Source organism: Dysidea avara, chromosome 4 (assembly GCF_963678975.1).
Source record: "Dysidea avara chromosome 4, odDysAvar1.4, whole genome shotgun sequence".
Taxonomy (NCBI): domain Eukaryota; kingdom Metazoa; phylum Porifera; class Demospongiae; order Dictyoceratida; family Dysideidae; genus Dysidea; species Dysidea avara.
This window is the reverse complement of record NC_089275.1, coordinates 37,758,385-37,776,258: the sequence shown is the minus strand read 5'-3', so window position 1 is coordinate 37,776,258 and position 17,874 is coordinate 37,758,385. Positions and strand designations below refer to the sequence as shown.

Here is a 17,874-nt window from a genome sequence, read left to right as displayed (position 1 = left end):
TGGGCCTGCAAAAATAGGGCATGTGGATACATGATTTTTTCCTATATTTTCAACCGTTCATCACTCATAACGTTTTGTACCATTATGCTATGGCAATGCAATTTTCAGCTCTTGGTACGACTTTAATTGGCTTTATGATGCAAGTTACAGAATGCAAACATTCTGTTCCAGTGCTAAGATATGACCTGTTAGGTGATTGGGAGTAGTTTGTGCCCATATGCCCTGTTTTCGCAGGCCCAGTCACAAATTCAGAATAATTCTTTGTACAGCTTTGTAATCAATGACTCCTGGTTTGCAAAGAATGATTCAGGATTCCCCGGGATTGTTTATGAAGTACTTGGGTACCTGGTCATCTGTATCACAGGCAGGCTATGAAAAATGCCATGTTAGGCCACATAAACTTAAACTATTAGTTTGTTATCCCCACCCATATACATCACTGTTTATCTTACCTCAACAAGGATTTTTGCCATGGTCTGTTGTAATATGCTTACAGCGTCATCGAATAGTCATCCGATACCATATATGGTCAATCTGGTCTAGATCTATTCCGAGGGTCGCCTTGAGTCTGGCACTCTTGATTGATTTGTTTCAGTAGCTGGTACTCTCCCGTTGTCCTGCACTTGACAGCCATGCTGGGGATGGTAGGCAAGGGCAGTCAAATTTTTGCATCACGGATGGCTAAAGGAGGCCATTTATATAGCTCCCTTTTTTAGTTGGCACCTTGCTAGAGCATTGTATTTTGTGTCATTTTAGGTAGCTAATTCAGCTTTCTAGTTGGTAAAAAAATAAAATTTTGTCCTCCTGCTCTATTATTTTGAGTACAGGAGGATGAGAAACTAATAATTATAGGTTTATGTGGAATGAAATACTCATAAACTTTCATGGACACAGCCTATGAAATACCTACAGAATAGTTTATGAAAATTTAACAGTTCATGGGCACTACATCTATGAAATTTCTGTGTGCTATGAAATATTTTGTCAGTGCCATGAAATTTTACTTTTCGTGGGTATTTCATACATAAATAACCGTGAAATGAGTTTCATGGCACATCCATGGGGATCATTTCGCTTCTTAGGTATTTCATTCATGGTATATTGTTCTCTGGTAGTAAGCTTAGCACGAGATATTCCCCTGCCCCTAAACTAAAGAAAGATATCTTCCCCAACCCTGCATCAAGTTTCATTAAATTTCAGGAGTTAAAACCTACTAGCTAGACTACTGTATATAGCTGTAAGCAGATTTTATTTGCTACCACTGGAACCCCCCTTTCTAGTGGCTTCTGTCTTATATCAATGACATGACATTGTAATAATTATACCCACCAAAGTCAGCTCGTTAAAATTTGTTGATGATCCAAAGTGTTTAAATTAGCTAGTACCCACAATGTCTTGCAGGAAAATATCACTGCATTATTTTACTTGGTCCAGAAGGACATAAGAAATTTGTATACCCATCATTTAAACAGAATATGCTATCTCTGATACATAATTATGTCCATATAGTATTAGCACACAATGACTCACACAAAGATTTGGGACTCATACTATCTGAGAATTTAAGTACTACAAATCAATTTCTGCTCATGTTTAATTATGGGACTAATACATCGTACAATAATTGTTTCTACTCATTCAACCTCCACAGTGATCAGGGCATGTGTTTCAATAATTCAGTCTCAACTACTTTAATACACCAAAATACATGTGGCATCCACATCTGATGAAACACATTTTGATCGTAAGCGTGCTAGTTAATGATGTACATGATATTACATACAGAGTATGATTCTAATGTACATATGTACATACTTGAATGCATAATACTTGTAGGTATTCAGCTACTACATATGTGAGTATTCATTATACACTAATGGTCATTTTCAACAATTGTAAATTGCAGCTGTGGAGCAAATCTCTTTATTTTAATCACATGGTGCACATTCACAAAACGATCTTCCTCATCAAACCTTCCAGATCTGACGTAATCATTTACAGTGTCCATTTCGAATGGAGATTTACTTTGCAGGGCACTGCAAACCTGTTTGTAAAGATCAATGTGTAGGTCAACACGAGCCAATACAATTGTACTACCAGTTACACCATGATATTTAGGGTTCAGCATTTGCAATTCCTGATATTGAGCCACCAGAAAACCACTATCATATGATAAGCCATTCATATATGTAATCATTTTTTTGCAAACTTCAGCAGATCTTATAGCAATTTTTCCAACTGGATAGTTGTTGCAGTAATCTTCAAGGGTAGCAAATAATTTGGCACTGTTAGTTTCATAGAGACACTGTTGAGCTGCTTGGTTTAGTTGTTGACTTAGTTTTGGAGCTTGGATGAGTGTCTTGAGGCTCTCTTTTGCTGTCATCTCCAGCTCACTGACTAGCTCTGCTCCATATTGTGACATCATGGGGATTTGCAAAAAGGCATTCTCAGTTTGTTTAACTATATAGTTGAGTCTGTGGGGATCAATGAGAGCACTCATGTTTATTCGACGGAGATAGTAAACCAGGATATCATGTTCTAGTCGAGTCTTCCAGTACAAAAGGAACTTTTCCTGGCCAAGTTTTGCTGGGTGCTGTCCAAATGATTGATCAAAAGCATTTGTTAGTGCATCTATAATTGTCACCGTTCCATAGTATTCTATTGACAGCTTGACAACTTCATCACTTTCTAAACTGCGTATGATGAAGGTACTGATACTGGCATGTATCTCTGTACACTCCTGCTTGTTGTAGTATGGAGGGATCATTAATTTTTTGGGCATGATCAAGCCATAGGCACGCAACTTTTCAAGAAATTGCTTTGCTTCCTCCTCATCAATTTTCCATAATAAATGAAGAATTTGCACTGGAACTGAGCTGCCGATGCCAGTAAACAGTAATATGGCTTTAAACATGTCCTTCTCATGCTGCAGAAGCAAATCAAGACTAGCTTCAACGCAAGCTTTTATTGCACGGTTTCTGATGGTTGCTTTGTTATGGTGTTCTTTGTCCAGAGCACTGAGACCTTTATCTTGTATTTTACGCTGGACATACTGTATGTGTTGTTCAAACGAGTGACTGTACAATCTTTGGCTGCTTTTGAAATGACCTCGCACCAGTGACAGTAGAAGTGGCCACAGCTGAACATCTTCAGCAAGATTCTCCAGCAACTTCATGGTAGCTTCTGGTAGAATTTTGAGGTCAACTATGCCAGTAGTTAGAAGTGTAGCGGCCTCCAAATGTGTCATGGAATCAACTGTAATGTACTCTTCTGACTTCACCGATTCAAAGATGTTAGCTATTCGACTGGTAAGGATGGTCTTACAGCTGCTAAATGCTTGGAGCACTGGGCTGGCATCATTGACTTCCCAGACATCATCAATCAAGACTAAAAGCTTACGGCAGTATGTGCTGGTGAAATTTTTAATTTCTTCTATAACAAGGCCAAGATCACCTCGAGGTAATGATTTTCCATCAGTCAGAAGATGATAGAGTTGATGCAACTGTGCAGCAGGATCCGAGTATTGGGGACCAATGTCTACAAACATGAAGCCATCGGTGAAGTGCTTTTTTACCAGATCATGGTGGCAAACAGCTTGGACAAGAGTAGTCTTGCCGAAACCACCAGTGCCACTGACAGTTACGGTAGGATCACAATTAGGAGAACTTTTTGTGGCATTCACTATAGCAGTGGCTAGTTTGTTCAGCAAACCAGTTCGCTCCACATAATTGATAGGCAACACTGGAGGTTGTTGATATTTGATACCTACAAAAACGAAAATTTAGAGGTAATACATATTTTTATGTGATATTTCCTTTATGTTTGAGGTTATAAATGCAAATGAAACCTGTGGCAAGGTTACTAAATAGTTAGTAACCTGTGGTCTAGCCCGTGGTTGTTTACTACATTGATCAAATAAAAATCGACAAAGCCAAAAATGCTCTAATTGTTAGCTTACTTTGTGACAAGGCATGTACAGGCATTATTTGTGTTAATCTAGGCATTAATACACCAATGTCGTGGTGGGGTGCTGATACCATCAAGTTGGAGAATTGATTATGATAGCACATGCACAGTTTGTCTTTTTTTTTGCCCTATCCACTCAGTCTAACGTACTTAGAACAAGCCAACATCAGTTTTAGAGACAGTCAGACGGTGTGGGCTTGGCTACTCACAATTAATTACCTCTGGCACAAGTTTGTGGGTAGCCTCGCCCTCGGATTAGTAAATAGCATAGAACATTGTCAGCTTGTTCTAACTAACACACAAACATATGTGCAATATTACCTTGTTGAAGTCGCTCTTCGTCATAAAGTATTTGACGTGCCAGATGTCTCCTTGCATGAAGCCCTGGACCAAGACAGCATAATTGAAAACAAGTATTGAAAGACACATACATATGTATCATGCCATAAATTAACTAAGTATTATTGGAGCATATAACATTGTATACGCATATATTTTTATTTCTACAACAGTTTATAGATTGCATATGTGACTAGATTTTAGAAAACTGATCCAAATCGCACATCAGGCAAAATCAAACTAACCTTACTAGTGGACAGCTACACTATCATACTATTCTCAGTATACTCTAACTACTCAAGGCTAGTTTTAAGAGGTGTCTTTTCTGGGTGGTGTGGCAAGCACGAAATGGCAGTTTCTGGTCTTGTGAAGGACCTGGCTTGGCAGTAATCAGTGGTGTACTGATGTATGGCCTAATAAGGTTTGCCAGACAATTTCTATGTTGATTTTGCTGCATATCAGCCACTAGGAAGCCAGTACAGCTCTATAATCTCATGTGGACTACAATTGTCTATCTTGAAGTCCATCTCTTGCCCACCCCACCACCCCCACCATCCTCCCCTTTGTGAGCACTCGTGATCTTACTTCACTTGTCCAACTGCTCAGACTTTCATCTTATTTGGTGGGAAACTCTACAAGCAGCTACAAGTACTGGATATGGCTTTAAAGGTAATAGATTGATGCATCTCTCATTTAAATTTTGGTAAGTTATACTGACTTGAATTCTCATTTATCTCGAAACTTCTAATGAGCGATTTGGATTGTTTTCAGTCATATATTACTTTTTTTCTGGAACAACTCTGATATATATGCAAACTTCACATGATACTGCCTGTAGCAGCTTGTACTAGATTTAGGTTACATTTTCACATTCAAAGGATTGATACAAATAAAGCAAAGAGCTGTAACATTTTACCATGCACATAATAGAAAAAAGTAACAAAGTGATTCGTGCAAGTGTTAAGCCAAAAGTCACTATTCTGAATATGTTATGCAGGGTAGTACGTACTTTAGACACCCCTTATTATAATAATGCAAATGTTAGTTTTACCTAGTGGAGTTTCACTTTGATGATCAGTTGATTGCTTGCCATTTAGTATAACATTCTGTTGATTGCGAAGCTGTATTCTAACAAGTGAGAACTTGTCTGTGAGTAGATCACCAGACGCTGCATCTTGCTGTTTGCCTTTATTGTCAATAACAACTTCTGCAGTCAGGAAGTCTATATGTAAGATTAGAAGTTATCATAAAATCCACAACTTGATTTCCTTGAACACATGTACAGTATATATACCGTAATTAGTTTTTTCGTGTAAGAAAATTTTGTAATATGAAAATTATTTTACAATGAAATTACAGTACTTGAAGAGAACAAATAATTAATCGTTTGACAATCAAGTTCCAAAATACAGTATTAGATGCTAACACACAAACTTGTATGAAACCATTATTAACTTTTTATATTTAAAGAATTTGTTATCACCACCTATGACTTCCTGGCAAAATCATACTGAGGATAATTGTTTTGAAGACATCTCCACTGCTGTGGTTACCCAAATAAAGTACAATTATCCTTTGCCATAACTCTACACCACCTATATTATATATATTTCTTTTACTTTGATATTAGCCAAATCTCCATAATGCTTTGTCCCACAGCATCACACTAAAGGGCATTAGACTCAGCTTATGATGGTAATTCAATTGGTATATAAAGATAAACATGGATTCTCATGATAAAGGAAAAGTGAAGCAGTGAAGGCAACATCACTTCATATCACAATACTGTCGTGTAGAACAAAACTATTTAGATTTTATTGTGTAACATATGAAAGTACCATTAAGTTTACAACAAAGCAATAATCCATTTTATTTCATAGAATACCAGTGTATTACATCTATTAGATATACAGTACACAATTGCATATGGTCAAATGCAATATTATTAAATAATCTCTTTTACCTGACTGCTCTATTAGAGTATTCTAATTGTTTTAACAAAACGATCCCACAATAACAGTGGTAAAGAAATCCTGTCCCATTCCTACTCATATTTGGTGTACACTGACTAGCGTACAAATATCAGGTGCCTCACTTGATTGTAAACTAAGATGCCCAGGTTTTAGCACCTTGCTTTTGCCCCATTAGCGGGTAATTTTATTTAAACATGTTAATTCAGAAAAAACCAACTCCTTCAGAGCCTGCAAATTTTGCTAACATAAATTTATGTGCTTGTAGCTAAGCACTTATAGCATCAGCTAGCATAACAACCAGAATTTTATGCTATATTGTAAATTCATGCATGCTCTATTCATGTAAAGGAAACATGATGGCGTAAAAACTTTTAATTGTTCACTAAATTAAATATATCTGCAGGTACAGGTGACTTCCCTTGTTTCACAACTTTTTATATCTATAACCCACAATTGAATTAAAAATTCCTAATTTGCCTTGCATTTGTTATGTATAAGTAAATGAAGAGGTGGCCACAGAAATGTAAAGTATTAGTCTAATTTTAACTTTTGACAAACCGTTTCTTAATGCTTCAACACAGTGAGGATTCTCAACAAGCTTTTCCATTTGATCACAGAACCAGAAGAATTCTTCATCACCAGTGCAGCTGACTATGAAACAAGTTACCATCCTCTCATTGACAGAGCTACAGGAAGCTATGGCTTCAACCGCTTCTTGTGGAAGCATTTTGTTGTACTGTCGCAATTTCAATATAGAATTTTGAGCATTCGTTGGAAGACTGTTACAAAGTGCTGGATAATGTCTCTTCATTACTCCTATAATAACACATACACTCATAACATTAAGTTGTACACTATACTGTATACTTTGACTCCTATTTTATACTGCAAGCATAGGAAGAAACTCTTGGTTGGGAGTTCAGCTAGATGATCATGCAATTACAGGACAACGTGCTGTGCTAGCTCAAATAGCAGAAAATAAACTAGTAGCATTAATGTAAGCAGTTATATTAACAAGCTCCTCCTCTAAACCCTATTTCACATCAACAAAGCTACAATGCACATACCTTTACAATGATCACTTAGAGTTGTTTGTGTCAACGACCATGACTTCAGTTCTGTATATGGTTACACAGTACATTTATTACATGTGCACGATATATTATGCTGAAATACCTGGTACATGCTTCTGTATCATAACTGTAGGTCGATTTGAATAATCCACTTCAAAAGCACGTTGCAATTCTGAAAATTATACAAATATGTACACTTAACATCTATGTCTTAGGCAATCCTACATATGTATATTATAGTTTAAAGAAGAGCTTGAGCTTATAGTAGAAAATACACACATATAGGATTTCAAACAAGATAATTTCACAGAGAAATTTCCCACAAATGTAATGTACCAAAATCACCGTATGCATCTCTAAGGTATGTGGCCTCAAAAATCATTTAAGATTTTTAATCTTCATTCTTTTAACTTTAGCGCATTATCCAATCATTCAGAAATTTTGGTCTTATAAAGAAGGTCTAAATTAATCTTTTTGGAAGAAGATTTTCAAGCAAATTATTAAAATTTGAAAGAGTTATGGACTAACCAGATAAGCAAAGTTTACCACAACCGAAGGTGTGAAGGAAAGAACGCGAAGTTTGTGTTTAAAAACTAGTGTGGGGTTTTAGTGTACAGGGCATATTACATACAAAGCTCTAGAAGTGCTAAACAGCTTTGCCATATCATAATGAGTGCACATAATTATTTTTAGCTCTGTAAAGCAGTTACTTTAAGTATGTGAAGCAAAAGAATGGATACATGACAGTACTTTTTGTGGGGGTTTTCCTGGCTTCATGAAAACAAGCCTAGCATTACACGCTACACTAATGAAAAGTTCATACCTTCGAGAGTGCAAATGAAATATCAATGAAGTGAACAAGATAACTGCTTTTGAGAAAACTCTGGGTGAACTCGGCAAAAATTTATTGTACCTATTGAAAATGTCCCTGTACCCCATAAATGTCATCATGTGATGGTATCGAGCCCGTAACTGTAAAATGTATTGCATTCCCAACATTATGTATTGTAGTATCAGACTCTATGATTAGACTTAACACTGGTGAATTAAGTATGAAATCCTACATCTTTCTGTGTTGATAATAAGTGACCATTTCTTACCTGTACGTAACTGGCCCACAACCATAGTCATATTGGGTGCATTAGAAATCTTCTCCAACTGATTACACAAGTCAAGTAGACCTTCTTTACAGGTGACCTTTGCTATCATGCAATCCAACATCATCTTGTTAGCTAGTTTGGCATCATTAGTTTCAGAACTCAGTATAGCACAAATACATTCTGGGGTAATATCATCCTGAAGATCCTCCAGTGTCTGTAAAAACCCATCTGGAAATGACTGCAATATAGAAGTATATCCGTCTTGTAGAATCTTTAGATCTATATATGGGAAATTCAGTTACAATTCATATAGCTAGTTCATAGTTCAATCTGTAACCACCAACATACCTCCATTTTTGTTAAGAGCCTCTGGTAGTGTGGTATCTTTATATGTGGTTCGTGCTACTGTCTCCATTATATCATCTTATAAATCTATTAGATGGATAATTTGTAGAATGACCATAAATGCTACGCGCTCTATTAAAGCAATTGTATAGCCTGCTATTATTTACTATATAAATGATACTGTATTTTAAGCAGTGGGAGTTTCCAAATGTAAGCCATTGCAGGGTCAGGTTGATATGCCTTGGAATTTGTGATTTGTGACTGGATCAAGAGTGAGAAAGCTACCAAACCGCAGGGACCACCTTGTGTTCAGATAAATAAAAAGTCCATAACTTCACAGTTATGGTCAAAATCACCATAAAATAATATAATTGTGTATAACTTTAAAATTTTACTAATTGGTCCAGTCACAAATCACGAATTCCAAACCATATCAACCTGACCCTGCAAGGCAGTTAACTGAAAGTTCAAATAACTGGAGTTTGGATAACTGAGGCTTCACTGTGTAATTACTTCTGGTAGAGACAGTCTTGATGAATTTTTCTTTCCGAGATTTTGCTATATATAGACTGTGAGCTACAGGTATTAACTAAACTTATATAGTACTGCATGAATAACTACTGTACCTTGTGGCAAACCCTCTCCAGTGTAGAACTAACTCATATATGGCATATTGATATGAAACTTATTCAGGAATCCATGCTAGAAAAAAAGCTACTATTTTGTGCTTATAGAGTATACCTTGGATTAGAGAGGTAGGAATGTTTCCAGTTAGTAGCATAAACTCTCAATTATTGCCATGCATCTATTATTGTCAAAACTATATTTTAAAATCACGAAGCATAACCCGATCCAAGTGCTTTAACAAAGCACATCGTATAGCGTACTGGCAATTGTGAGTTAGGACTGTTTGATACGTCGGTTGTTATAATGTGGCCAGATTTGTGAAAAAGGGGTCTTCCACACACATCCAATCCTATAAACCATAACTTAGTATTCAAGCAACATATTAATCTGAAATGTTCACCGTCCATTCAGCTATGTTAATGCTAACTTCTGACTAAATTTCAAGTCAATAGCTGTTTCCAATCTGAAGTTATGTATGAATTGTCAAAATTGGCAAATTGGATGTGTGTGGAAGACCCCTTTTCGTAAATCCGGTCACATATAATACTGATATCTTTTTATTTTAAACAAAAGAAAGGATTTAGGAGGCATCAACATAATTCCCTAACCAATAATAGTTCCAGTATTCCTCGTCAGTATTCCAAAAGAAAGTTATGATCTGAAGAACAAATGTCTGGTGTCTTGAATGCAGTAACTATATAGTGGAGAACTAAAACCATTTGAAGCTGTGATTAGGAATGGTGTACCTCACCAAACCTCGGACGTGTTGTCCATGGCACAGATCCAAGGCCTAAACCATATTTATCAAAGGAAGAAGAAGAATTGCTAAAGTTCGGTACCAAACATCAGGCCAAAAGCAGCAGATAACTGTAATTATTAGTGCAGTTGGGCAGGTTATTCCTCCATTTATTGCATTTGCTGCAAAGCAGCTCAATTATTTGTGGATGAAGAATGAAGTACCAGGTACACGTTTTGCAGTAAGTGAAAATAGATGGGTGGATCATGAGGTCATTCACTATTGAGTAAAGAACAGATGTTGCTAGCAGATATGAAGAAGAGTTTGACTTAGCAGATGAACACTATGAAGCTTGGGAGGTTTCCCCTATATAAGTCACATGATAATTGTCAGTCAGATGGAACTTATTTATTTCCAGTAATGTACCATGGAGCTTGTGTGGTGGCTTTCTATGTGACTGGTACACTACAAGCTACTGTATCAACAAAAAATTAGGTCTCATAAGGAGATGATGCCCTGAAGAGTCTAGCCTTGTTTAGCTGACCTAGCTGGCTGAAGATTAATCATCCTGGGAACTTCAGGCAGGTAACAATAATTCTCAGTGCAAAGCACGTTTATGTGCTGTATGTGGACATTAGAGGACAATGGTGGTAGCAGATCAGCTAATTGGTCGAAAGATGTATCAAGTGACAAGAACAGTAATCCTTCATCATCTAAGGAATGTGACCATACCACATTCATGACTAAGCAAGAACAGATTGCAGATTTGAGGAAGGATTTAACCTGCCAGATTAATGCTATGAAGCTTGGCTGAAAATTAATCATCCCAAGCACATCAGAGCATGCAGTACTCAGCAAGGTGGTTACTCTCCTCCTATGAATAGCTCACCTCATAGAAACTCTAGTACTGAACAAGTCGGTTCTGCTTAGTTAACAGCTTTAAACATTTATCCGTCTTCTACTTTACCAATGAACAATGCGGTGGCTGTTCAATGATCACTTTTGATGAAACTGCTCATTGTGCCTGTAGTTCAAAAATGAGCACTACTGGAAAAGCACATGTGTTAACAAGTAACAAGAAAATGCAAAAGGCTAAAGAAAAGGAAAGAGAGGTTGAGGAAAGACAACTTAAGGAAGAGGAGCTGAAATGTAAGCAGGAACAGAAAGTATGAAAAGCAGTGCTGAGAGAAGTGAAGCATCTTGAAAAACAAGTGAAACATTCATGAAGGAGAAAAACAGAGGAGAGTCACAGAAAGTGATCATGAAGCAAAAAACAGACAAACAGTTCTGTTCTTGGTTCTAGAGATAATCAAGCACATAATGATGTTGCAAGTGAAAGCCATTCCCCAAATATGGCTTTAGTAAATGTCACCAAGAGTTCATAATATATTATGTAACACAGAAAAACAAAACTGGCAGATGTCCCTCAAAACGGAAATCTAGCAGCCAGAAATTGAGTCTGTTATAAAGACGCTGACAGGTGCTGTGTATGTTTTGGCTCATTTGCTGATGATGCAGACACAGGGAGGGAGTGGCTTAGGTGTCATTGCACAAGATGGATATATGAAGATTGCATTGAAAATGATGATTTTGACATCGAGAACTGTGTTTTACCCATTATGTTAAGGATTAATTTGTCGATCCATTACCGATGTAATGTTGTCATTTTAGCTATGCAAAAACATTATAATGTAGCAAAAATTTTGTACATAAGAATTACATCAAGTTTTGGTTGGGAGTTACTTAAATAGTGAGAGTAAAATATACAAAGTGGCCAATAATTATAGCATGGCGATTCTATGTGTAGGCGATATACTAAAGATAACCTGCTGATAACTGAGAAACTACACTGCCTGCTTCCAATGCCTATAACTTCTTACTGGAATGGAAGTCCTAGAAGACTGAAACTTTGATATGTTGGACATGAAGGTCAGAGGTTACCTGTGAGTGTTATTAGTGTCATTTATGATGTTTCATGTGGGTGGTTTCATTGGAGGCGCAAACTATGTTCGATAAATGAGAGTTTATGCTAATGTCCTTTTTGAGGGAAGCAACTACATAAAAGCAATGGTATAAAAGGTGTTCGTGTGGTTACATTAATATTTGTACAGTATGTGCAAATTATTCATATATTTAAAAATAATTTGTCATTTTAATTTCGTCAATACAGCCAGCAATGAAATTTTTTGAGGCTAATTTTTCCTGATTTACAGTAAGTACAATTACTACAGAGACAAAGTGGCTGATACTACATAGAAAACTAAAACCTCACAGTTTACTTTTACCATGGGCATGGCTTGCATATAGTCACCACTAAACCATTAACACATAACTTAATTAAAATGCCAAATACCGTATGTTTAACCTCCCCCGCATCATTATATAATATCCTAAAGATGAACATCAGCTTTGATTTACTCAAAAGCAATTAATCAATTAGTAGTCAATATAGGTTGATACCGATTATCAGTGCAACACTAATAAATTATCATTGGTGCAACACTATCTCGCATGTATATCGACTGTTTTGTAGATTGCATATTTTCTACAGGTCAATAGACTGAGGAGGAATGGATCATGTGTGGGCAATTTTGTTGTAATTGGCTTGAGAATTTTAACGAACTGACCCATGGGGAGTCAGATGAGACTATCCAGTTCCTTGTGAATATAGTATGTATTCAATAATCTCTTTTACCGAACTACCAGAGGACTTGTTGCCATAACCAGCTGGAACAGAACCAGTGAATACTTATGACCCTGTACATTATGCAAAACACATATCCAGACAACTTATATTACTACATGCAATGCAAAATAATGACATATATACAAAGTTCACATTGTATTGTGTACTCTGATGCTGTACTACACTTACTGCAATTACATAGTGGCAAGAGTTCATAATATATATCAGTCTTATCAGAATTTTTTCTCCATGCACCAGGATAATACACGGAGCAAGTGCCAAAAGTAGAGTACACATAACATACACACTGTTTCTAGTCAAGTACAACAGGAAAACAGGTGCTTTAAGCTATTAAAGTATTTTCATAGCTGGTTAGGCTGGGCAATTGGAAACCTCAGAGTTTGTTTGTGAGCTAGGACTGCATATTATGAATGCTATTGTCTTTGTAAGGCTGCTAGTTGAAAAAAAGTTGATACAATTATTATGAAACTTGTTGCAATAACTGTTATAATACCATACCTGTTTCACTGCCCATACAAAAGTCTCAATAGTAGCAGTGAAATTTATCCCGTATTTCACTGGTAGCAGTGAAAAAGTTGTAATTGCAATTTCATTGGCTAGAATTTATGTTAACAATGCAGCGCCAATTAGTGTTGACGCCTGTTTAGTACATAGTGACAAATTGCGTACATAGCAATGCTAATGCACAGCATGCATATATGCAGCGAGTATGGTATTAACTGGGAATAGCATTCGCCTCGTGAAATTTATCCCCATTTCCAATACAACACTCGTGGTATTTATCCCAAATTTCACTGCTACCCATGCTATTACTAGTACATATAGGGCCATCTCAGATTTGATCTTTGGTGACTTTTATGGCTATTTTTGTGCTGAAAATAAGTCCTTTTGTTGTCTTCATTTTCTTTAGGAATAATTTAAATTGGTAAAGCATGTTATGAAATAAACATGCTAAGAAACAGTTTGGTTTTATTTCAGGTCAACAGCATGTTTTATTGTAAAGTTATGGCTGTTTCTATATACACAAACTGTGCCCACACATTTGATTGCAATGCACAAAAGATTGTTTTCAATACATTTCCATTTGGCTATGGTAGCATGTCTGGGTAGCTCTGAACTCTGATACATAGTTCTGGATAATCTTTGGGTTATGATAATGAGACTCTGTTCATTTTAGCAAAGTAGAAGCTAAAACGCATAATACGATTACACATCACTGACTTACTTCTTATTTTATAGTTAAACAGTTTCTATTCTGTATCAAATTGTTGTCAAGAGTACTCTTAGGTACATAGTACCACAACTTTACGATGAAACATGCTATTGACTTGAAATAAAAACCAAATTGTTTCTCTGCAGATCTTTTATTTCATACCAACTATAATTCCAAAAGGAAATAAAGACAAGGTGTACTACCTCTAATAACCAGGTGTCATGCAGCTACGTGCGTGGAATATAGCCGGAGTTAATCTACAATACTATCATTGATTTTAACTAATAGGTCCAGGATTTGTTATATAGCCACTATGCATGAGTATTTTAGGGCTACAGGGTGTATATTCTAGTCCTATATAACAGCTCCTTGTTTATTTTTTACTCTTGCAAATGATCTTTGCTTCAATTTAAGTAATTAACTGCCGCCAACAGCATACCTAAATGTTGCCATATACACCACCATTCAAATAGAACTGGGTTGACCATCTGAATAGAACATCATCCAGGTCAGCAGTAAATTTGGTGACCCATGATTGAGCGACCAGAAGTGCCAGCGAGGGGAGTCACAGCAGTTGAGACAGCCACTAAGGAGAGCCATGGAATGTATAGTGTTGGAGCAGCAGGAGACCCACCATCAACCACAGACTTACACAAGATATCTTCTATACCCAAGTGTTATTGCTGTGGCAGGACAGGCCACTCACCAACACACTGTAGGTATAAAACTACAAAGTACCACAACCATCAGAAGCTCAGTCATCTAGCATCAGTGTGTTGAGCAAAGCAGCCCTCAGACACCTACTACAAGCATTTAGCATAGTCATTATGCAAGGTTACTACAGAACCACACACCATCTGTATTACTATTATATACACCATTCTAGCACCTCATCAAAGGATTACCAGCTGTTATATTCCAAGAAAAACCAAATAATAATATCAAAGTTTTACCAGCTGTTATATTCCAATATTGAATCAACCAATAATTCAATAAAGGAATCCATATCAAACAAATTATGTCATGGGGAAAGCTTGGGGGAATTACATGCCGACAAGATCTGCTGTACTTAATGTGTTGAACATGAGTTAATATCTTACCTGGTCTTGTTGTAGGTCTACTAAATATTAAGCTAGCCACTATACTAATACTAAATAATTGCTAGTGATTGTGGCCACACAAGACAAGGTGTTACAATTATTAATCAAAGCATGCACAATAAATAGCTTGCATATTATACTACAGTACAGCCCAGAGGTAACGTTACACCTGCGAGCAGTTGACACTCATGTAGCCCATTGTCGACTTGCAAGTTTCTTTGGCATGTGTGTGCTAGCTAACTCACTATGCATAGCCACGACATGCAAGCTCCCTCGAGTGGCTGCTCCAGTAACCGCGTGCCTTTGCACATGATGTCTTCCAGTCATGTGTCCGTGTCAAGTCGTGGCCTGGGTTTGAACACTCGAGAGGGATTGTAACGTTACCTCTGGGAGGTACTGTACTATAGCTATATCTAGACTAGTCACCATGCATTCACCAGTGCTTCCACCGACTAAGTGATACAGGATACTTTTACTCAAAGATTTTAGCTTAGGTGGCTCCTAGGCTAGTGGTAAACACTTGATACAGACTCTACTTGTGTGTTCACTCTTCAGTGCCCAACTGGTAAGGCCAAGTAACTTAATCTCATCCCCGTCACCATTGTCATTCATCCTACAGCATCAAAGATTTTTTGTACCATATTGGTGGCTGAATGCAGCCATAAAACCTGTAAAAAGTAGTAACTAACTATAGCTAGAGCAACTACAGTATCAAAAATTGCATTTTGAGCTATATATTTCAGCTATCTACAGTACTTGACAAAAAATAAAATTTACCTGCCAGTGGTGCTATTTTGAGTATTGGAGGTGTAGGGTTGGCACTGAAAGTGGTGCAAGGGCCATGTTTGGGTGGCCTGCAGATCAAGACATGATAAAGCACCAACTTTCTTATGGGGTTTGTAGTGCATGTACTAAGTGATTTTAGGCATGTAAAAAGTCCTTTTGGAGCCCTATTTTTTGGACCTTGTCCATAAAAATATTTGTTTACATCAATATCCTATTAGTGTAAAGGCTGCATTAAACCAATACAAAGCCTGCAGCTGCAACAAATGGCCCATAAAGGTCATATGAAACAAATTGTTTTCTCAGCCTGGCAGTATTTTCAATCAGCCGGGTTTTATTAAAGTTTTATACTTCTAATGCACTATCGTATTCAAGGGTCATCTTGATGTGTATCATTAATTTTCTTTATTGAAGGTGTATAACAAAAGTTATTGAATGATGAAGTTTTAATTGCCGAGTGGCTACAGATGGACATAAAATCACTGGAATATCAGTGTGAATTATTCTTGCACATCAAATTTAATTAGTGTTTCATGCAGAGATACTTGGTATATTACACTGATATTCCAGTGATTTTATGTCCACCTGGAGCCAATTAAAACATCGTTCAATAACTTTTGTTGTGCGCCTTTGATGATTATAATTATAAAGAAACAATAGGACGATCCTTGTAGGATTTTCAGTCATATTTGTTTACTGCCAGGCTGAGAAAACAATAGCATTTTAATAGGCAATCATATGTTATGATACAGTAGCTGCAGGTTTTGTACTGGTCTAATACTATATCCAGCCTTTAAACTTATATTGGTTTCCATGTAAACAAATAGTTGTATTGCCAATGTCCAAAAAATAGGGTTCCAAAGGACTTTTTACATGTCTCCCCACACCCTATAAGAAACTTGGTGCTTTTATCGAAAAGTGAACAATTTTCTTCAATCACAGTGTATTAAGCACTGCAATAATAGTCTTAATTGTGCCCATGCAGACCGCTTTTTTCCCTTTTGTAGGAGGAAAAGGGTCTGGTGTAACTCCAATAGCCATTTCATTCTGAATTCCCAGATTCTGGGGATCCGGCATTAAAGGGTTGCAAACAAGCTGCCAACAAAATATGTGTTCATGTTTCGTCTGTGGCAGAAATCATTTTTCATTTCATTTCTATTAATTAGCAAAGCCCTTAAAGGGGTAAAACGCTAATACAAAATTAACATTACTCAGCAGCTGCAAGGAACAAGAAAATACAGCTTGTTTGCAACCCTTCAAACAATCCCCAGAATCCGCGTTGAAAACGCATATTAAAGGCCATGCATGCACGCATGAATACACGAGTTCTTGAAATTCGGCTCATTTGTATAATAATATAAATTATAGCTAGTACTGCTCGACCCACTAAAAATTAGCTGGCCCAATTTAATATGCTTATTGTTAGTATTCTTTGAAACACATGAATGGCACGGCCTCAGTAAGGCCGCTCGAGCCCGGCCACGCCGGTGCAGTGGCACACCAACCGAGACTACGCGTGGTGCTACAGCCTTACCAACTACTGAGCTGTCCAGTTCGGTCTGGCTTTCCTAGTCTTCCAATTAGCTAGCTACGTGATAAGGCTTCCCTCCGTCGATGTTAAAATCCAGCTCGGTTGCCCAGACGCGAGTACAACACATGCAATGTCTTGCTGGAAATGCCTCCAATTTATACCAGTCGTGCAGCCTCAATATCATAGATTAAACCACATGCAAACATGCAACAAACATGCACATCACGTGACACTGGATTGATAGCTATTGCAACAGAGCGTAGCGCCCTCTATAATAATTACCGGCCTTAATACCGAAATACATTATAGCCCATATAAAGTGTAACTTACCAATTGACGCTTGAAAACAGGCCCACACTTTATTACCAACCCATGGAACAC

At 37.1% G+C, this 17,874-nt stretch overlaps 1 protein-coding gene across 1 annotated transcript; it reads right to left on the bottom strand.

Moving 5' to 3' along the window:
* Positions 1–1,722: 1,722 nt before the first annotated feature.
* LOC136252026 (uncharacterized) lies at positions 1,723–17,611 on the bottom strand. Its single transcript, XM_066044362.1, has 9 exons — positions 17,497–17,611; positions 8,800–8,883; positions 8,452–8,730; positions 7,455–7,523; positions 7,346–7,396; positions 6,837–7,094; positions 5,357–5,527; positions 4,288–4,350; positions 1,723–3,765 (listed from the first exon to the last, which is right to left on the bottom strand). The coding sequence occupies exons 2-9, from the start codon at positions 8,864–8,866 to the stop codon at positions 1,874–1,876; spliced, it is 2,850 nt and encodes a 949-aa protein (XP_065900434.1). The 5' UTR covers positions 8,867–8,883; positions 17,497–17,611; the 3' UTR covers positions 1,723–1,873.
* Positions 17,612–17,874: the final 263 nt, after the last annotated feature.

Bases quoted from the DNA above. Each gene is read 5' to 3' on its own strand.
- LOC136252026 (XM_066044362.1), bottom strand. From the start codon at position 8,866: ATGGAGACAGTAGCACGAACCACATATAAAGATACCACACTACCAGAG. The intron at 8,731-8,799 runs GTATGTTGGTGG...TCCCATATATAG, and splicing joins GGCTCTTAACAAAAATGGAG to ATCTAAAGATTCTACAAGAC. The intron at 7,095-7,345 runs GTATGTGCATTG...GTGTTATTATAG, and splicing joins TCTAAGTGATCATTGTAAAG to GAGTAATGAAGAGACATTAT.